The sequence below is a fragment of the Tursiops truncatus genome, chromosome 8 (assembly GCF_011762595.2).
Source record: "Tursiops truncatus isolate mTurTru1 chromosome 8, mTurTru1.mat.Y, whole genome shotgun sequence".
Classification (NCBI taxonomy): domain Eukaryota; kingdom Metazoa; phylum Chordata; class Mammalia; order Artiodactyla; family Delphinidae; genus Tursiops; species Tursiops truncatus.
The window spans coordinates 38,523,784-38,545,513 of NC_047041.1; the positions used below are offsets into that span (position 1 = coordinate 38,523,784).

The 21,730-nt window shown below is 45.6% G+C and overlaps 1 protein-coding gene across 11 annotated transcripts in view; it reads right to left on the reverse strand.

Annotated features, from left to right (window-relative positions):
- AMOTL1 (angiomotin like 1) overlaps positions 1-21,730 on the reverse strand; it is a 176,372-nt gene that overhangs the window by 38,491 nt on the left and 116,151 nt on the right. For all 11 annotated transcript variants that reach the window (XM_033862129.2, XM_073808288.1, XM_073808289.1 and 8 more), the window contains 3 exons: positions 14,711-15,002; positions 7,249-7,393; positions 5,964-6,053 (listed from right to left, as the gene is read on the reverse strand). In XM_033862129.2, coding sequence (XP_033718020.2) covers positions 5,964-6,053; positions 7,249-7,393; positions 14,711-15,002 — 527 coding nt within the window. The remainder of the gene's footprint in view (positions 1-5,963; positions 6,054-7,248; positions 7,394-14,710; positions 15,003-21,730) is intronic.

Consider the following 21,730-nt stretch of genomic DNA (forward strand, 5'->3'; position numbering starts at 1 on the left):
AGTTTCTTGGTGCTGCCTGTCAAGGTTGATCAAGCGGCTTAAGCACTCCTATGCTCTGCCTTCCAAACCCAGCAAGGCTGGCGGGCCACCCAGGCATTCTTTGGGAACACGGCCCATTGACCGCACCCTGAAAACTGGCAGGTCCTTTCAGAGAAGGTGGAGGGAGAATGCAAAGGAGCAGGAAGGAGTGCTGCAGAATAAATGCATGGTATAAAGGCTTCTTTGCATTTCCTATCATCGATTGGCCCGAAGAGCTCTGCTGGCTCAATGGAGAGGTTTATTCCTCTATTTCTTTAGAGGAAATGCAGGTACAGGGAGATTAAGCATCTAACTTCAGGTCACTGAACATGTCAGTGAGAGCCCAGGAACCAGAAGATGCGGTAACTGATCCAAGATTAGTTGCTTTAGCCCATGCCTACACAACCTTTGCTTTCTAGAATCGCACAGTCCTACTAAATATAGACGTCATCTAAAAGATCATCTCCTTCAAAGGAGAATCATTAATTTAGGGCAAGAAAATTTTCCTGGTTTAAGAGATGCACCTTGGCAGCCTCCGTGGACGATTCCTTCCCCTTTGCCCGGGAGCTGATCTGTGGTGTCTGGCATGATCTATGGATCAGTTAGTGTGAAAATATGGTCGGCTCCTACAAAAACTTTCCTATACCATAACCAGCTCTCATCTCCAACATAACCACAGCAGAGTAAAGAGAAGGCGTCAGGGAACCAGAAGTCAACTATATTGTAGTACATAGCAGTCATTTTCATGAAAAAATACTACTGTTCCTCATAGTAGAAGATTTCCCTTACCTGGATATCTCCCTATTTGAAAAACCAAGGAAGGAAGGGAAGGGGGAAGGTGGAAGGCAAAAAAAAAAAAAAAAAAAAAAAAAGTCAAGCATTTTTAAGTTGCTTCTTCTTCTGAAGGTAGTTCATTAATAATTTCGCCTAATATCTTGAAATAATTGAGCAAAACCAGAGGTAGCTCCCAACATGACTGGGAGACATTGAGCTAAAAAGAACGTTTTGATACTATGCACCATATGAGAATTTCAAGCCTGTTGTTACAGGGATTTCCCACTTTTACTCAGCCCCTCAATAAACATTTATTGAGTGCCAGGTACATGAAGATCCAAAGGGTTTTAATGAGGGTTGGGGATGGATGTTGGTAAAGAATGCCTATAATTCTCTCACCTAGTGGAGGAGATCCATGCAAAGGAATGGTGCCCACAGAGAATGTAGGCAGGGTAGGTGCTTGTAGTAGGGGCTTCGCACTGAGTCAGGAGCTGCAAGCACCAGCAGGCCCACAGAGGAGGAAGAACCCAGTGCATCCACGTGTGACAACATCTAACCTCGCCTTCCTACTGAAGCCTGATAGAAACCCACAACATGATGTAATGAAACCCAATGAGGATTCAGAATAAGCTCCTTATGCTCTATGTAGGTCAACAGAATTAATGTTTATGTCATTGTAGTTTCTGCTTTGTGTTTCACACAAGCCCTTAGAGGAAATACAAAAACCAGAGGGATTTTCTTTTAGGAAATTATTTTTGTCTCTTCTATGTTCTATAAGAGACAGAAAATCAAAGTACCTAAGATAAAATTCAAGGGTAAGATGATGATTATAAGATACACTGAAAATGGCAAGTTACTATTATTTTTAATAGAGTGGTCCCACACTTTTTTTTGGTTCATTTTTAAACCCATGGGGATTATAAGGGAAAATCCTATGAATTAGTCTTGACTGATTTACACCCATTACTTATTAATTTAAACAAATGAATGCCCAAAACACCTTTTTTTCTTAGACAGGGACATTTAACAAAAGCCAGAATCTGACTTACATAGACTTCAGTGTAACCGAATATGCTGAATCCATGGGGCCTAAAGAATCCTAATGGGGTGGTGGTGGGGAGATAAGTTGATGGCCATCCTGTAACATGACTGCGTTTCATCCTGGAATAATACAAGTGTGCCAGAGCTAATCAGCTCCCCCTCCACTCAAGAATATAAGAAGATCATCTGTGCCAGTCTCGTTTCCCCACAACTAATATTTTATTTTTGGCTTTCTGACCAACTAGTGATGGAAACTCTGCAGTTACCAGTTTTCAGAAAGAAACAGTTAAAACGTTTCACTTATTGAGAAGACAGAGCTAAGAATGATGACAGACATTCCCGGGGCACTGCGTTTAGCGGACAGTGGCCTGTGTCTGGTGTGTGTGTGTGTGTGTGTGTGTGTGTGTGTGTACAAAAGCACGCATGCACACATGTGACAAATAAGTGAATGGGAAAACTAGGAATCTCAGTAAGTTAAAAAAGCTAAAGGACCAAGAAGTCCCAGTTTCACTCAGCCAGATCAGAAAGGAAATTGGCTAGATGCCCTGTTTTTAAGGAGCAATTTGGCTGCAAACATATTTGGAAAAACAAATAAGTAAGACCAGAAAACACACGCACAAATTTTTGAATTCCTCCAAAGAGAAAAACACAACGCCATGAGGTGATAGGGAAAAACACTCCTCAGAGCCATCAAATTCCTAGGCACTCCATTCAGCAAGATTTTTAATACAGGCAAATCTCATGTACGAGAGGAGCACAATTATCTCCCTGTTGAATGTTCATTTCAACTTGTAGAGCTAAGTGGTAATGACCAAGGCAGTCCTTCCAGGCCTTCATCAGGCTCCAACTAAAGAGCAGAATTTTGTTTCTTTAAAGAAAACCTACTCTGGGCAGCAGGGAAATTTAGAAATCATGCCAGGAAGGATGTTCCCCTTCCGTCAGCTGAGAGTTTACAGAAGTCCTCCCGACCGCTCATGCTGCAAGAGTGCCTTGGGCGCTCTTGGACCTGGACTCCAAGCTTCAACCTGAAGCAAAAAGGTCAAACATGTTATTATTCCCTTTCCTTCTAACTTTTCCACTGGCCAAGGTGATTGTCAGGGGCTTCCCACCGTAGCCTTAGCTCCTGGTAGGCGTGAGCCAGAGAAGTCACTACTATTTGCTATGCAGTCAGACCTGCCTTTCTCTTAGCCAAGCATTGGAATCTCAGAAGACTCATTTGAAAAGGATGGCTCCTCTCTCGAGTGCCCAAAGTTTATAATTATGATTACTAGGCACTGAAAAGTACTCTTACAATAGAGCTTCTAAAAAGCTATACAGATAACTGAACACATTAATAATTGCGAAGAGAGATAGTAATTTGTGCCTGCCATTCTGTGCCCACGTGCTAAAAGGAAAGCCTGACAGAGAGCACCACCCATCACCAGCCTCCAGGTACGTCTGCACCTTTGTTATTACACCTGCTCACTTAGCTATGGGCATGAGACGACTCAACATGCTCAAACCTTCACTGGGGGCTTCCCTGGTGGCGCAGTGGTTGAGAGTCCGCCTGCCGATGCTGGGGACACGGGTTCGTGCCCCGGTCCGGGAGGATCCCACGTGCCGCGGGGCGGCTGGGCCCGTGAGCCATGGCCGCTGAGGCTGTGCGTCCGGAGCCTGTGCTCCGCAACGAGAGAGGCCACAGCAGTGAGAGGTCCGCGTACCACAAAAAAAAAAAAAAAACCTTCACTGGTTACTTAATCCCAACTCCTCCTCCTCCTGCTTTTTATTGGTAAAGGACGACCACACACATCTAGTGGCTCTAGTCACACTCTTTTCTCTCTCTCTCTCTCACTGTCCTTATTCAATTGGTCACCAAATCCTACTAATTTGTCACCTGTTTATCTGTCTCCTACCCTCCACTACTACTTCTGTCTTGGTTCAGGACCTCTACCTCTCTTGCCCAGATACTAAAATATCTGTTAACTAGTCTCCTTGCCTACAGGTTAGTTCTTCATGAATTTCTCTCCTCCTGTGCCTCCCTAATTGGCTTCTAAAATATAAGGCTTGCAAACAATGAAATCATAAACATACTTGAAGAAAACATAGGTGAATATGTTTATAATTTTGGATTGGAAAAAGCATTTCTAAGTATGACATAAAACCTAGAAGGCATAAACACAGTCACTTGAAAAGTCTTCTGTAAGATAAAGAACACTATATTCAAAGATAAAAAAACATCTGGGGAAAATATCTGCACTATATTTGGCAGGGGACATGCTAATTTCCTTCATATACAAAGAGTTCTTCTAACTCACTAAGAAAAAAACCTATTGTAAATTTGAAATAACATCTCAAGTCCATCTCTTGGCTACACCAGGAGACAAGAAGCTAATGCAAATAATTGTAAAGCTGTGAGGAAGGCACAACATGTCCTGAAAAGACCAGGTACTGAAAAATTGGTTAGATATCACTGCTAGCAAACCTGCTTCAAATGTCCTGCCAAGATGCAATTACATTACATGTCAACACTAAGGCACATTTCAGCAGTTGAAAAATGCCCCTGGACTCTCTTGTTTACGCCTCTGGAACACAGCAGCGTATGTTTGCACAGAACAAATCATTCCCTGTAAAGCTGGAAGGGCCTCTTTGCCTACGTTATTGATGTGTTAGCTTTGAGCCAGAAGGTTAAAATCTTTGAGAACATTTCCGAACTCACACGACACCAAAACCTATTAGTCCGTTAGCACAGCCTAGGCTGAGAGGTTACAGCAAATGCCCATCAGATGAAACTCGCTGACATTTCCATTTTGACCCAAACTAAGTGACAAAATAATATCCCCTGACAAGAAGGCAGAGTATCAACAAAGTGACGTCACTGACATAACTGCCACAAAGATACTTACTCTACCTAAGCACACGATCACCCAAAATTAAGGTGTCAAAATCAAGTGCAAATAGTACAGATGACTCATTTTTCAAATGAAAGCTCAGATGAAATGGTAAATCTACTGCACCCACGAGAAGAAATAACTTTTGTTAGGAAAGTGGATAATTCAAGACGCTGATAGATATAGCTCTGTATGTGAGGCTGGAGCACGGGCCAATTCACCTACCTGCAAGACTGCAAAGGAATCTGATGCAAAAGCCCAAGGCTGTATTAGTGTCCATTTGCCAAAACAGAATTTAAAAAATGAAGCTGAGACTCAAAATGGAATGCAATCATGAGTAAATCTGGGAAAAACAAAGGAGCTTAACCCCAACAAATAGTACTGGAAATTAGAAAGTTTAACCAATTGTTTCCCAGCCTTGAAAAGGTAGAGCTGCGTTGAGCGACCCAAGCATCAGAATACCACCATTATACAATGGATGGCCAGAGTCTGAACGCAGGACTTTTTGTTGTTCAAACTGTTTTTAGTGTGTGAGCACTTAACTCACAATGTTGTTGAGAATCATGACAGAGAAATGAATTCAGTTTTCTAAACAGTTTCCTGAAAAAGCCAGTTGGATTTTTACATTTCTGACTTGGACAATGAATGAACGCGCAGAAATTCGAACCTTAATCGATGTTTTCTCAAAACCCACTTGCTTCTATCGTTTGTCTCTGGTGAAACTAATAGAACATTCTCCCAATAAATCTTGAGGCACAGGAAGCCATTTTATTCCTGGCTGAAATGGGCCCAACGGTTCGCAAGCGAGCGTCACCTACTGAGACGCGTGCTGGGAACATTTAGGTGGCTTCATGATGCCAGGGGCAGCCAGTCCAGAACTGCTCAACCTAGGCACACACAGAATGTGACAAAAGAGCAAATCCCACCACAGGCTTCCTTCCCTTTCCATGGGGAAAGAGAACTTTGCCTTAGACCAAGTGGCGAGTGCCAGTAAATACTCTATAATACCCAAGGAGGGTATTAGGGAGAAACAGAAACTGTAGGTAAGGAGGTCAGAATAAACATTACTGAAATTAACACATCAACCTAGGCTTTGTCTCTGGCAGACCTAGGAGGGTCTCATCTTCGGCCTAACAGCTTGTATGTTAAATCAACAAACAAAAAGCAAGCAGCACAAAACTTACTTAAAACTAACAGGGTTCTTTCCTCAGGCCCCCAGTTTTTAAAACTACCCAGTTGGGATAGGTAAGCATGGAGACTCACTCTGGGAAGCGTAAAGCCCCTCGGCCGCTCTGTCTTCGTGTCCGTCATACTCCCTGCTGGACAGCTGCCTGTTGGCAGTCTCCAGTCGATCTGTGCACAGAGAGGAAACGATTACAAAGAAATGCACTTGCATTTAAGTGATCCTCCGACAGGCAAATGACCTGGGTGCTGAGAGCTGGGTAGGGAGAGATGCCCAGGGAGGAGCCCCAAATTGAACAACTCTTGGGTGGGGGGGAACAAGACGCTCCAGAACATCAAAAAGAAAAGTCCTCAGACGCCACGCTGTGCCTTTATGCAATTTAATGCCAAGGTGTGCACCGGTGGCAGGCAGCGAAGAACAGGTTCCTGCAAGGCCAGCAGAGTCCTCGAAAAGGGGTTGAGTTCCCTTGGCCTCAAACCCAGCCCTCGTCTAAACTTGACCATCAGCCCTCTGTAGCTGGGAAGCAAAAAATTAAAAATAACAATTAAATAAATACCAGGAAGCAAGTCAAGATGACCTGATGGATGAAGATTCTACTCAGTGAGTTCTAGGTTTGCTCATGCCATTTGGTCAATCTTCGTCTACTCAATTAAATAATTCAGCCTAACAAGTCTTTATTGAGCTTACATAATACCCAAGACTAAAGGGTTTGCAGTAATTAAAAAAAAAAAAAAAGGTAGGTTCCAGCTACAGACTGCCAGTACACTGAGTCTTTTGACACGAGGGAACTGAAAAATGGCTTGGCTGACTGAAAGTGAAGTATAATTTCATGGGTCAGATCATTCTGCATGTTGGAGGTTGCCAAGGTCCTGTAACAGGGGGCCCCTAGCTTTCAGGAAGTTGATATATATCTACTCTTTTCACAACCGTGGGCTTTTTTGTTCTCCAAGAGGGACATGTGTCTAACTCTGCCTTCTACACTATACACCAAGCAAGTGTTAACTGTTGGCTTTCAAAGAATGCAACTAAATGCCTCAGCTTGATGTGACAAGGGGTGTGCAGGGAACATTGGTCTTTTCAGACATTCCCATTCACAACACGAGTCATGTTAAGTACTTTTAAAGCAAGAAGGAGCTGCACACATACTCCCTCCCTGTCAGGGACTCGTGTATAGAGGTTGTCACTTCTCAGGCTCAGTGCTGCAACCTACAACCTACAACGTGAAAAGAACACTTCTGCTCTCTGGTGCCCCTTTCCCAGAGGCTTGGGATTTACAAGGTTATGTAACATAACTTGGGCCTGAAGTCTGGCTGTCAGCAACACGGGGCGTTTAGGGTAGAGAAAACATGAGTGAACTTGACATGCCTCGGAGGTCTCTGTTGAAATCATGGAGCCTTCGAATCTCGCCTTCGAGTTTGTTTCTCATTGCCTTGTCCAGCGACTCTCGCTTGGTGGTAGACTTGACCAGGCTCTCATAGGCTTCCGAGATTCTCTGAAGTTCTTTTTCAAACTGAAAGAAAGAAGCAGCACGAAAGTGAGACTTCTGACATTCCCACCCGTGCCTTAGCTATGCTGATTCTTGGATGCTCCAGTTGTGAAGGCTGTATCTTCAATGCAGCCTTTCTGTGTCTTAAGTTTGTCTACCAAATCCTGCAACCGACTTCACCACCCCCCCATCTGTCTCCCAGCACCATGTTAGGATCCTGTGAATTACAGACTCACAAGTCTGGTGGGACCATCTGATGTCACCTGGTAATAGTACAAATATCAGGAAGGGGTGAATTTAAACATAACTTAGGACTTCCCTGGTGGCGCAGTGGTTAAGAATCCACCTGCCAATGCAGGGGACACGGGTTTGAGCTCTGGTCCGGGAAGATCCCAATTGGTGCAGAGCAACTAAGCCCACGAGCCACAACTACTGAGCCACGTGCCACAACTACTGAAGCCCACGTGCCTAGAGCCTGTGCTCCGCAACAAGAGAAGCCACCACAATGAGAAGTCCACGTGCTGCAATGAAGAGTAGTCCCCGCTTGATGCAACTAGAGGAAGCCCGTGCGCAGCAACAAAGACCCAACACAGCCAAAAAATAAAATAAAATATAATGTTTAAAAAATAATAAACATAAAATAAACATAAACTGCTTATATTAAGTATGGCAATTTACAACTATCATTATTTTTCCTAGTTAATGTGAGGAAAATATTAAAGTACAGGAAAACTAAAGGATCACAAGTAGAACCCTAATTTCCTGACTCCAAGTACAGTGCTCTCCTGAGACCCTCCTACCCATCCCCAAAGGAACATAAAATCCACACGAAGAGAGGTTTCATCGCTTAGCCTGTTATCCCTTTGTCTATGAAATTATCTATATAAAGGACTAATGGATTTGTATCTAACTGTAAACCATAGAAAACCTCTTTATATGTGGGAGTTAGAAGACATGGTATAAAAACCTATATATATATATATATTTTTTTGTATTTCACGAAATCAAGAGCTGTAACTGCGAGAGCCTTTAATCTACGACATATATAAATCTATAACAAGTAGCTATAACTGATATAAAAGGAGTCTAACATAACAGCACGTTTTATAGTAGAAATTAATAAATCCCATTTTATTGTTGTATAACATAAATGCAGGAGAAAAGGTAAAGAGTACCTGCAAACTTGGCTACCAAAAGTTGGAATCAGAGGCAAAGTGGCAGGGTTGAGAACACTAGCGCCTCTCCCTGGGCACCAAGAGAACTGCACCGTGTTTTGGTCCCTCCATGGAGAGCTATGTCACCATAAGGCAGACACCCCGACTGCCGGAACTCCAATTGCCCAGATCAAAAAGTCCCTGCTGAGACTCCTATAAGTAATACATCCCCTGACAGATACCTATTGCATACTTAGTATGTGTCTGGGTGCCAAGGAAACGGATATAAGACAATTCCTGGTCTTTAGGGTCTCACAGCCTAGAGCTGGCCTGTATGCAGATACATACGCTTCTACAGTGCAATGTGACAAGGGGTGTGGTGATTTAATGCTATGGTAGCCTAGAGACAAAGTTATTAATTTGGCAGGGGTGAGAAGGGGTTTCTTTAAAAAAGATTTCAGAGAAAATGCCATTTAAAATGAGTCCCGAGGGATGAACAGGAATTTGCCAAGCAGAAAAGGCCAAAGGGCTTTGGCATTCTCTGCAGAAGACAGGGAATGACCCAAGACAGAGAGCCACGAAGGAAAGTGCATGTCTCTGACACGACAGGTCATCTGGGGATGACAGCAAGGGGCAAGTGGCCATAAGGAAGGACTTTATGGGCATAGGTAATTGTTGCGGGGAGAGAGCCCGGGGAGGGGACAGAAGCATAAATCGCACCTGAGGTTTTATGGAGATCATATTAAAGGATAGGGTTGCAGGGTGGGTGTAGGGAGGGAAGGCAGGAGAAACGAGTCCAGGCAAGAAGCGAACATAAACAGTTTAATGACAGGACAAGGGCATGAACCCAGATAACTAAAAGGACAAATTCCAAAGGCACTGAAGAGTAGAATCAACAGGTCTCCGTGACTGGTCTGGACGGTAAGGGAGAAAGAAATCACAGACATTCATAGCTTAGAAGACAGAGTAACAAGACTTAACCAAGATAAATGATAAGAGAAACAGGTTTACCTAAACCAAAAGTCTGGTTTTGGAGATACCGTGTCTGAAGAGCCTGCAGAACAGTTAGCAGGAAAGAGACGGGTCTGAAAGTCAGGTGGGCAGTTGTTTCACTGTGCGTAGATGACAGACGAAGTCACAGAGTGAGACCACTTAGGGAGATCAACAGAAGATCAGAGGGCCAAGGGTGGGAGCGCTGACACTGCAGGAGAAGGCGAGGCAGGAGAACCCAGGAGAGAGAGACTGATGCCAGGGGTGCCATTGCAGCCAGGAACCCAGAAACTTAAAGAAGGAGACCGGATGTGGTCAATGCCCCAGAGGTTACAGACGAAGCCAAGACACATCTGAGGGCTTCCCTGGTGGCGCAGTGGTTGAGAGTCCGCCTGCCAATGCAGGGGACACGGGTTCGTGCTCCGGTCCGGGAAGATCCCACATGCCACGGAGCGGCTGGGCCCGTGAGCCATGGCTGCTGAGCCTGCGCGTCCGGAGCCTGTGCTCCGCAACAGGAGAGGCCACAACAGTGAGAGGCCCGTGTACCGCAAAAAAAAAAAAAAAAGACACATCTGAGAAGAGGTGGGTAAAGAGGCTGGAGGGCATCAGGCCTTCTGCTCAGTGGCCTCCAACCAGGGAGGGGCCCAACGCCAAGGCTCCCTTCGGCACCAGGAGATGTTCCCAAAGGCCTCCTCATAGCAGAGTTGGTTGTTCCACAGTCCCGTCATTTCTACAAAGCCTTTCTATCTCTTGCAAAGATAACATGAATGATTGGTCATGTGGCAGCAGAAAGAACAGCATGTCCTGAATCCTGTTCACAGTCCTACCGCAAATTATGCTCCTTCCTTTTAATGTTGTTTTCAAAAGAGATGGCTCCAAAACATACCACCATTTCTACGCTAATTCCATCTGTAAAAGGTGGCCTTGGTTTTTGGACAGTAGGACCATCCCCATCTAGACCGAAGGCATCACCTAGTCCCCAAGGGAGCTGAGGGCACCAAAAACCCTGAGGTGTCGACCCTGAGACAGTGCTCGTGCTGCAAGCCCAGGGCAACTAGGATGCCTTCCGCAACTAGGCCACCCATAGGAACTTCCCTCCATCTGATTTCACGTACTTTCATCTGTTGTATTCACCTGACTGGAATTCTCATGCATTTTCTGTCTCTCATTTGACTGTCAGTTACTTGAGGGCAGAAACAGTCCCTACAGCCCCAGACCTGTGCCTTCTTATGACAAAAGTACTGACTGTTTACTCAATCTTTATATTTATAACTCCTAAAGACAGACTTGGACATTGATCAAACTACACCTGGCTGCGGATTCTTTCCTTTCATGAAAAGAACTTCCGTCCGCACGCTATAAAGGGAAACTGCAGCGTCCCCAAGACAGCATAGTTTACCGTCTCAGCTACTCAGGCAGACGGGAACTGGGATAGGGTTATGTGCTTGTAGCTACCAAGAGAGAAAGGGCAAGGGTCATACTTCTGGACAACGTATTTCCTGTAAGAAGCGATACCTGTCGTGGTGGAGACAGATGAGTCTCCTTCAGTGTGACCGGAGAGGACAGAACTACGACTAAACGCGGCAACTTAATGATTCAACATACGGAAGAATTTCCTAACTACCTTTCCCAAAAGTCTACCCAGTAGTGAGCTTCTCTTTTCTAGCAACATTCAAGTAAAAAATGAACAACTTCTTTTCGGAGACATGAAGCAAGGGTTTCTAAGGGGTGGGAAACTGGACTAGAATCATTTTAATAATTTTTAGTCTAAAGCTCTACAGTTTCTGACTGCACTCTCCTTCAGAAGGAGAACCACACCCTCTTCTTCACATCGGCAGCTCCACAACATCTTAAGTTCCCCTTGATGTGTGTTAGAGGTGAAGGGAGGTGGAAAGGCTGCCTTTGATATACAGACATCTGGGCCAGTTCAGAGTCTGAGGATGACCGTGTGAAGAGGATACTGGGTTTGCCTCCACAGCTCCCAGCCTCCCTTCCAGCCTAGACATCAGGAAGCTCTTAGGCCAGGCTTGCAAGATCCCCCGAAATCACATGGAGAAGCACTCCCTGGCCCAGAAACAGAACTACGAGCAGAGGGGAAAGCCTCACACAGCTTTCACCGGCATTGCTGCCACGAAGCAAACGCACAGAAAAGTGTCCAGAGAAAATCTCAGCCCTTCCCAGCTCTAGAAACTGGATTGTTCCCTGATACCTTCGCAGGCACAGCTCAGGGACCTACAGAATCGAAGACAGGCCTGCCATCCAAGCCTCAGACTGCCCAATCACAGCCACCTCTGTTTCGCTGACAAAAGAAGAGGGTCTTTGCTAAAGCAAGCCTGGGGGAACGGTAAACATGGCGCCTTGTCCCTTCAAACGTCCATCTCCACCCTGATGGCTTCTGAGGCCAACCAGCTCATAGTCTGGTCCAGCTGGAAATTCCATCCATGAACTATGTTTCAGGGAAACTGGGAGGAAAAAGAAGCAAAATGAGTGCCCAAAAGGAAATAATGAAAAACCACTGCTATTTCTGGGGGTCCCCAGCCACCATTCCAACACTAACAGGGATAATCACCGCCTTGTGCCTCTCTGGAAACGGGTCTTCATTTCCAGGCGGTACTCTGGCAGCCTCTGAGTTTAGTCGTCGTTTCCTGTTGTGCTCCTGGCTCAGTGCACACAGGCTAAGCACCGCAATTAAAAATTCATCTATTTTTGGGTCTGGCCTGGTGATGAATCTCTGCAAGTGCTCCCGAAGCTGTGAGGAAGGACTCTAGGTTGGACGTTCCTGCCAGCACAGGGCAGCCACATCCTACGGTGCAGCACTGTGGTTCCACCCAAGCTGGGGTGGCTAGGATGACCTCGGGAACACAAGCCTTCAACTGTCGAGTCACGATTTCATGCAGCTCTCTTTCTCTTGGCCCTAGCTGCTGAGAAGAGCTGCGGAACTTAGTGATAAAGATGGCAAGTAGCCATCAAAACCTGAGATTTCAAATTGGCAATTCCAGTTCGACATATGACAGGTTAATGAAATATAATATTTATAGAACCATTCATAACATTCAAGGGACTGAAGGAGTCTGGGAATCCAGAAGGGACACAGCTTTTGATTTTTCTCCTTAAGTCATCAAAATGCTTTTGGTCACAAAGTTTAAGATTCATCCCCTGTGCAGGGAAAATGAATCACTGGGAGGCTGATTTTGGTTTTCAAAATAGAAATGGGCATCAACATCAAGAAATAGATGTATAGGGGACTTCCGTGGCGGTCCAGCGGTTAAGATGCCATGCATCCAATGCTGGGGGCGCAGGTTCGAACCCTGGTCGGGGAAATAAGATCCCACATGACGCGCGGCCAAAAAAAAAAAGATGTATGTTACAGGCCAATAAAAAAGTGTATCTTAATAAAAAGTCAACAAAGAATAACAAGACCTCACAATTTATGCATCCTCCCTGCAACTGTTCAAAACTGTCCATGGAAAAGACAGAGAACCACACTCTGCCCTCAGGTGAGTCTGCTCGGCTCCTGAAAGCGTCTGCCATAGGGCTTCATCAGGGAGAAGAAAAACATTACTGATTTCCCAGAAAATGCTGAGTTGGCCCTTCCCAATTTTCAGACTGTACCAGGAAAGAAGCTGCCCCAGGAAGCATCAGAGGCAAGCCTGGGCCTAAGCAGTGACTTCCAGCCAAGGCCAGGAGGCAGCACGTGTTTCCCAACTTCTAAGGGTATGACCGAGGCTGGGAGTGAGGCCGCCATTCTTAGGCAGCCCGCTGGTTCCCGGCTCTCATTTGTTCCCCTCCAATAAAGGCAGCCAGAGTTCTCCGGGCCAAGCCTGGTCTTGACTCCAGGGAGTTCCAGACCCTCTCGGTGGAAGCTCTGCACAAATGAGCTGGGGCAGGTCCTGTCTGTGAATGTTTGCATCATTCCACCCACTGCTCCCAGCCGACTGCTGCCAGCCCTCAGGGAATCACAGGGGCTGACTGTTCTGACTCCCGGACCAGCAGAAAGGCCAGGCTTAACTGAGAGATCAACACTGCACAGTGAACACCATGGGCCAGCCAGGAGCACGTCCTGTTACACAGAACCAAGTGGCAATGCTTCTGTAGCCAGGTGAGTTTACATTCTCACTCCTTCTCTTTACAAAAGCGACTGCCCAGGACAGAGCACGCACCCAGACTTATGAGAAGCCTTCTACCACACATGCCACCTTGCTTCCAGAAAGGAAACTCGAGTGCCCTGGGGCTCTGCTGCCCGAAAAGATCCTATGACTGGGTGGGATAGGGAGGGTGGGAGGGAAACGCAAGAGGGAGGGGATATATGTATACGTATAGCTGATTCACTTTGTTATATAGCAGAAACTAACACATTGTAAAGCAATTATACCCCAATGAAGATGTTAAAAATAAATAATAAATAAAATTTAAAAAAAACAAAAAACAAAAAAAATTGCTTAAAAAAAAAAAGATCCTATGACTTTTGCCCCTCACCTCTTCCTTTCTACCTGCAGCATTTCAGGTGCTGGCATGTGGGTCATCATGAAATCACTGCCTGTGATTTCACTCTCGCTGGATGTCTTCCTGCTGACTTTGGCTTTCAGTGTAAAGCCCTAAGAATGAAGGCTGCTGTACATCCTAATATTCCCATGACAATGACACAGGTTGGAATTACGCAGCATCTCCCCACCTGTTAAGTCATAGCATAAGGAGAGCACGCAGTAACCTGTACTCTGCCCTCAGCGCTGAGACATCGCTGCTTTTTGCAGAAACCAGCTAATGAAACCAACATGGCAATCACAAGGTTCCTGTCTGAGATCCCAGATTGAAAGGAAAAACCTGTCTCTCTCAACTCACTACTTTGTGTTACTCTCGGTGTCCCCTTTTCCACACTGTCCATCTGGGGAAATGCTACTCAGCCTCTGAGTCTCAGGTCCAGGGGCACCTCTGCTGCCCCTCCTGCAGCCTCTTGACATCCTACTGCAGGTTTAACTTAGGCAACTCTACCCCTTTTGGACTATAAGCTCCTCCAAGGCAGGCACTGTGGCATATTTATTTTTGTCTCCCTAAAGCCTTGCTCGGTGCCTGGCATAAAAAGGGGTCTAGTTAAACTTTGGCCAGTGAGTCAGGGAGTCAACCCCCCATGGGCAGGTAAGGAATTGTGTTCCCCTTCCAGAGAACTTTCTCCCTCCCCTCCCCTAGGGAAGTCCGGTACCTTGTGGAGCTTGTCGGTGTTGTCGTAGTAACCCTGAAGTTCCTGGTGCAGCACCCGGTTCTCCTCCGTTAGGATCTCCACCATCTGCTGGGCTCGCTCCACGATCGCAAATGCATCCGGACCAAGCTGCTGACTGGGGGAGGCAGCTGGCGTGGGCTGCGAGGCTGCCAGGGTCATCGGAGGTGGAGGTGGCAGGGACACCGAGTGCAACGGCCCGCTGACGGAGGAGTTCTGGGAGGACATCGGGCTGTGCTGCTGCACCGTTGACGGGAAAGGAAGCTGGCAGGGGCGGCTGCAAGGGAACAGAAGACCAGCAGTCAGACCCCAGGGCCGTGGTGGGGAGAGGAGGGAAGCCCAACCACACGGGCACTATGGCTGGTTTCTACTGCCAGGGGTCATCACTGACGCACGGTCCAAGCTAGGTTGACTGAAGCAGCTTCAACCCTCCATCCCACAGATATTTATTGTGCTCTCCCCATCGGAATCAGCACTGCTCTGGTCACTGAGGAAAGAGTGGAACAGACAGACAAGGTCCCTGTTCTCATGAAGCTTACGTTCTCGGGGAGAGAGACCGGCACACCATCACATGATAAACACACAAAGCCAGGTACTGAAAAGTAATGAGCCCTCTCCAAAGAATCAGGGGGACAGGGACAGGGAATGACTGAGTGGCTAGGTCATACCGAAAGGTCAGCGGTGGATGCTTGAGTCGAAGTCTGTTGACAGACAGGAGGAAAGAGTGGTTGGGGGCAGGGGGTAGAGAAGTGGGAAAAGTGTTCCAGGTAGAGGAATCGCCTGCGAGTGGGGCTTAAGGCAGGACTTAGAGGAGAAGATCAGCTGGAAGAAAGCAAGTCGATACAGAGCACAGCCAGCAAAAGCAGCACAGGCTAAGGCCAGCGGGATGGGCGAGGGTCCTTGTGAGCCAAGGCCAGCCCTTCCCTTAGAGTGCGAAGGGGGGCTGGTGGGGGAGCTGCTTCCACTCTGAGTGGCATGTAGATGGGATGTACGTTGGCAAGGATGGACCAAAGGTGCCCAGTGAGGAGGCCTGGGTGTGGTCAAGGTGAGACCTAACGAAGCCTCAGAGGGTAGCAGCAGAAAAGAAATAGTACATGGATCTGGGGTATGTTTTATTTATATTACGTATGGGGAGAGGGAAAGTGAGAAAAAATTTTAAATTACTCCTAGATTCTGGGGTCCACACAAATGGACAGGGGTACCATTTAATGAAATGGGGAAGTCTTAGGGAAGGAACAAACTTTGTGTGTTCTGATTTGCTGAGATAAGGAGGTCTGAGGATCAAAAGTCTGATTTTAACCAGGTTAAAAAGAACACACAGGGCTTCCCTGGTGGTGCAGTGGTTGGGAGTCCGCCTGCCGATGCAGGGGACACGGGTTCGTACCCCGGTCCGGGAAGATCCCACGCGCCGCGGAGCGGCTGAACCCGTGAGCCATGGCCGCTGTGCCTGTGCGTCCGGAGCCTGTGCTCCGCAACAGGAGAGGCCACGGCAGGGAGAGGCCCGCGTACCGCAAAAAAAAAAAAAAAAAATAAAAAGAACACACAGAGGTGTCCCTTGATGGTTCAAATTCTGGGTACTAGCTCCTTTACTAGAATTTCCACCTTCTGTTGCCCCTCCCTACCGATCCCCTCCTCACGATTCTGTTAACCTGTTTCATAAGAATCATTGTATTTTCTTTCAGCCTAAGCTAAGGGCTCCTAACAACAACTTCTATAGGTATAAACAGCAAAGAGAGTCTTGGCCTCTAGTTTTCCAACCACGGCTGTCGCTCTTCTGCAGACTTGGGAAAAATGCTTTTTTTGCTGTCCCCTTCAACCTTTAGGTCTCAGTCTGGGAACTGGGGTGCTAAGAATTATCAGCAAGTCCCAAATCATCCACTTTATATCAAGGGGTTGAGATCCTTCTACTCCGTAACAGTTTGCTGTGCCACTTCCCATTACTTGTGGCCATCCGTGGCCAACACTCTCAGAGCTACTACGCTTTTTCTCGGGAGCTCATCTGGCCTTATATTTCCTTTTGAGTATATTTGCTGGAATGTTTTTGGACCCTGTCAGCCTCCATAGCTCTCATTTTGTAAGTATCTCTTAGGGCATTTTAAGCATCCTCTGAATGCTGACTCCTGGCAGCTAAATGTCAAACTCTAGCAGAACAGTTGACAACGGTCACCTTAGCCCTCCCTACATGGAGACGCAGTTACTCCTAAAGACGAGCTCAAAAGGAACCCAGCAGATCCCACCAGAGTGACTAACCACAAGCTCTGCTCTGGTAACCAATGTCAGAGCGCTCCACCGGGGCTTAGGAGATAGTTCCCAACTAGATTTCCTTATGCCTTCGATCTAGGCGCCCCATCCATTCCATGTTAAAATAGCTGGGATCTAAGTTCCCCAAGTCAAGGTAGAGAACCATGGAGCCCAATGTGGTTCTTTCTTCCTTAAGTGTCTCAGATTTCAGAAAGGAGTGCTGTCGATGGGGAAGTGTAAACCCTCCCTCCTCCCTCCCTCTCCACACCTATCATTGAATACTTAACTATCTGGCCGTTATGAAATAAAACATTTCTGCATTCTGATGAATTTGTGCCCCTTCCACACTGAAGTGTATGTGAATATGTGTCGCCCTGTGTGTATGAGGAGGTCTGTGTGTACAAAGTCCAACTCCATAGCGAGAGTGAGATGCCCCTGGTTGCTCTTCACAACGCCCAACTTTCACCCCAGATCACAGGACCTCCTATCAGTCGTAGACCCAGAAAACCATAGATCCTTAGTGAGTACATGCATTACCACAGGCTGGCTAAATACTACGGTGCAATTTTCATGGATAGAGGTTACCTTGGCAAGAGACAAAATGCCACGAATTACACTGCCTCAATTCAAAGGCAGACACCCATCCCTACCTCCTCGGTTCTCCCTTCTCACTTCATCCAACGCGAATGACAAGCATGGCGCGTCTCCTTGGAGCTGAAGTGGGCACAGGCGAGGCATCTGGGCTTGCCTTTGACCCAGGCAGCTTCAGGTGGGGCTTCTACCTTTTAACATTTATTGGGCTCTGGGATTTGGAACTCACAGTCAGTGATGGGCTTATCTTCTCGGTCATCCTTTTCCTTTATATAACAAAAAGGGAGGCTTTTCATAATGCCAGCCTAAGCCATCCGCGACAGTGACGAGTTACCTGAGTGGCAATGCAGGAAAAGGGTGTCTGCCAAGCTTGGAGACAGAAAGAATGGGTTTTTCAAAATGGGAAGTCTTCTATTAAATAGAGAACACCGGCCTCACAAAATAACTCGGTGACACATTCAAGAAGCACCATATTACAATGGACGACGTGCAGCCAGGAGAGCAAACCTCTGTTCCGTGGCTTCGCTACTCAGCCAGCTGGGGCTGGTAGGCTCAAAGGTCTGTACAAGGCAAATCTGGCTGAGGGTAATGAAGAGGAAAGAATGGTGGGGGAGGGCCGGAAAATGTCACGATCATACCAGTGCTATGAAACAAGCTACCCCCAGCTTCCAAAGATAACGCCACCAGCAGGATCAGCCTCCAGCAGGATAAACCCTTCCTCGTAAGGGACACAAAGAAAAGGGAAAAAGAGGAGAAGGGAACCAACATTTACTGAGAAACTACTTGTGACTAGAATTCTATGCCACAATCTTCAATTTGTGAGCCTGTTCCTCCTGTTAGAAAGTGAAGGCAGAGAGCTAGGTTACTTGACATCACGTGTCTCCCGGAACCATCCACCACCTGGCTTATTGTTAAAGGACTTACGGAGTTAATATGTATAAAGCCAGGCACAAATTAAGCAGTGGACGAATGTTAGCTATTATCACCATTATTGTAATTATCATCATCTATATCCCAGAGCCTAGCCCTGAGTGTGGCTTTCATGAGCAGTCCGATCATCTTTTTCTGTTATGGCTGACATTTACTGGGCACTTTTTACGTACCAGTCACTGTGGTACGCACCACTACATGCGTCATCTCATTTTGACCTTTACGATTGCCTTATAAAACAGGCATCATTGTCAAGTCTCCGTATTTAGATGAGAACAAAAGGCACAGGATGGTAAGTAACCTGCAAAATGGAACAGAGATAATAGAAACATAAAGGAGATCAAAGCCCAGGCTTTTCAGTTTCTGAGTCCTTGTAGTTCACTCTTTCCCTGAACAGACCATGTGAAAGCAGGGAGGGAAGGCAGCCACCCCTTGGCCTCTGCTCCCGCGGTCCTGTGGCTCAGTCTGAGCCACCACCACATCCATGACTCATATCCTAACAACAGCATCACAGCTTTTTGTAGGCTTGAGCCACCTCGGGAGAAGCATGAAGGCTAGAAACCTGCCCCTGAGTTGTCCTCTTGGACTGTTACTTACCTTCAACATTATTATGTTTCATAGGTTAATGTCCCTTCTACAGAGAGCATTCAACTCACATTTATTGAGGGTCTATGCCATCTGCCAGTTAGCACATTTCATCACCTTGCTTAATCCTCACACAAACCAAGGCAGGACCACCAACAGGTTCTGCTCCTTTCTCAAGGAACCAAATGAGCCTTGGGACACCACAGAAAGTGACCTCTTCCCACATGCCACTGGACTGACCAGTTATTTAAATACGTCTGAGCAGGGCTGAAAAAGCCTCTTTGCCCCAAGCCCACAGTGATGTATTAGAAACAAGAATCAAGGAGCATTTAAAGAGCCACATCTAAGAGACAAAATAGGGGGTCATACTGGGAAGTCGTGCAGGCTGGTCTTCCATCGTCAGTGACTTGGACCACACCAGGCATAGCCTGACCCCAGAATCTGCACCCGCTTCTTACTTCCAAACTTACAACCTTGCCTGAATCACACACCTGACAACCTACCTTCTCTTGAATTTTTAAATACAATATTATTTAATTTTTTATGCATGTGTGTATTATTCTCCCTAATTATTAGCATGCATGTTTTTTTGAGGGTAGAAAAGCATGACTTATATTAAGTCGGTACCCAGTACATTTTTGTCAATTGATTTGGCCCCTGAACCCAAGAGCAAGTTAGGAGACCATATATGCTCGATGCACTTTCAAAGACTGACTCAACCTTCAACATTGCTTTATTAAGGAAGAGACCTCTGGTATTTAGATTTGTTCTGGATCACATAGGTAGAATCTCCAATCATGACACTGCCAATATAATAACATAGCTCCAAGTCACTGCCGTTCTCATGTATTGAGTGGTCACAAAATGCAGCTCAAAACTGGAGTGACAATGTTATTTGGACTGGGGAAACGAGGTCATTGGAGACAGCTAATCAACATCCATCTGCTTCTCTCTGCATACAGTAAGGCTTCATAAATAAGCTTGTTTAAATGTATGTGTTTACATTATACCTGTACGAAATGTGCCATGAATAGCACTTTACATCCACTGTCATTTCATTCTCACAAGCTTGGGCATTCCCTGCTCTCACACCATATATTATTATTCTGTTTTTAAAGTATGCAAACTAAGGCTCAGAGGATCACAAACCAGAGATCTCAGTCTTTATAAAGCAAAACAATGGGCTATGAACTGGGGGTTGGAACCCGCATACTCCCACCACACCAGGGCTTTTGCCCCATGTTGGTACAGGAGAGCACTGTTCCTTAATATGGGGTCTCTTTTCCTTGCTTCTGCTTCCTTCCAGCCAAGTAACCATGGGCAAGTTTTTAACTTCTTCGTCACCTTTAAATGGTGAAGATAACAGTATCTACCTCCAGAGTTGTTGTGAGAATTAAATGAGATAATGCATGTAAAGCACTGCACATAGTGTCTATCATTAGGAAACTATTGATACTTAATAACTGCTAGCCTCTGCTATTATCACACACTGCTAACGGGTGTTAGGAGAAAGGCAAGGGACAAATGCACCCTTGGGTGTCGCTTCCTCTTCAAACACTATGTGTTGAGAATCCCAGTCCCTAACACTAAAGCTTCAACAAGGAATAAAAGCAAATGCTAGCACCATAGAATCTTCCATTTCTGAACTATTTGCTTGCAGTGCAATGCAGAACAAGAGTATAAAGGTGATGCCTGTACACGTCGGGATACTCTCTCTTGAACACAGATTCTCACTTTCTTCTAGACCTGTGCTGTCCAAAATAGTAGCCACAAAGCACACGTGGTTACTGAACACCTGAAACGTGACTCATCTGAACTGAGATGTGCAGGAAGTGTAAAAGGCACATCAAAGTTTGACGACAGTACAAAAAATGTAAAACATCTCATTAATAGATTTTTATGTTGATTACCTGTTGAAATCATAATATTTTGCATATAATGGGTTAACTAAAACATGTATCTAAAAATATGTTTTTAAATGGATTAACTAACTGTATGGAGGTTCCTTAAAAAACTACAACTAGAGTTACCATATGATCCAGCAATTCTACTCCTGGGCATATATTTGGAAAAGACACATGCACCCCAATGTTCATAGCAGCACTATTTACAATAGCCAAAATATGGAAGCAACCTAAGTGTCCGTTGACAGATGAATGGATAAAGAAGATGTGGTATATAAGCACAATGGAATATTACTCAGCCATAAAAAAGAAAGAAATAATGCCATTTGCAGCAATATGGATGGACCTAGAGATTATCATACTAAGTGAAGTAAGTCAGACAAAGACAAATATCATATGACATCACTTATATCTGGAATCTTAAAAAATGATACAAATGAACTTATTGACAAAAAACAGAAACAGACTCACAGACATAGAAAACAAACTTACGGTTACCAAAGGGGAAGGCAGGGAGGGATAAATTAGGAATTTGGAATTAGCAGATACAAACTACTATATATAAAATAGGTAAACAACAAGGTCCTACTGTATAGCACAGGGAACTATATTCAATATCCTGTGATAAACCATAATAGAAAAAAATATTTTTAAAGAATGTATATATGTATGTATAGCTGAATCACTTTGCTGTACAGCAGAAACTAACACAACATTGTAAATCAACTATACTTCAATTTTTAAAAATGGGTTA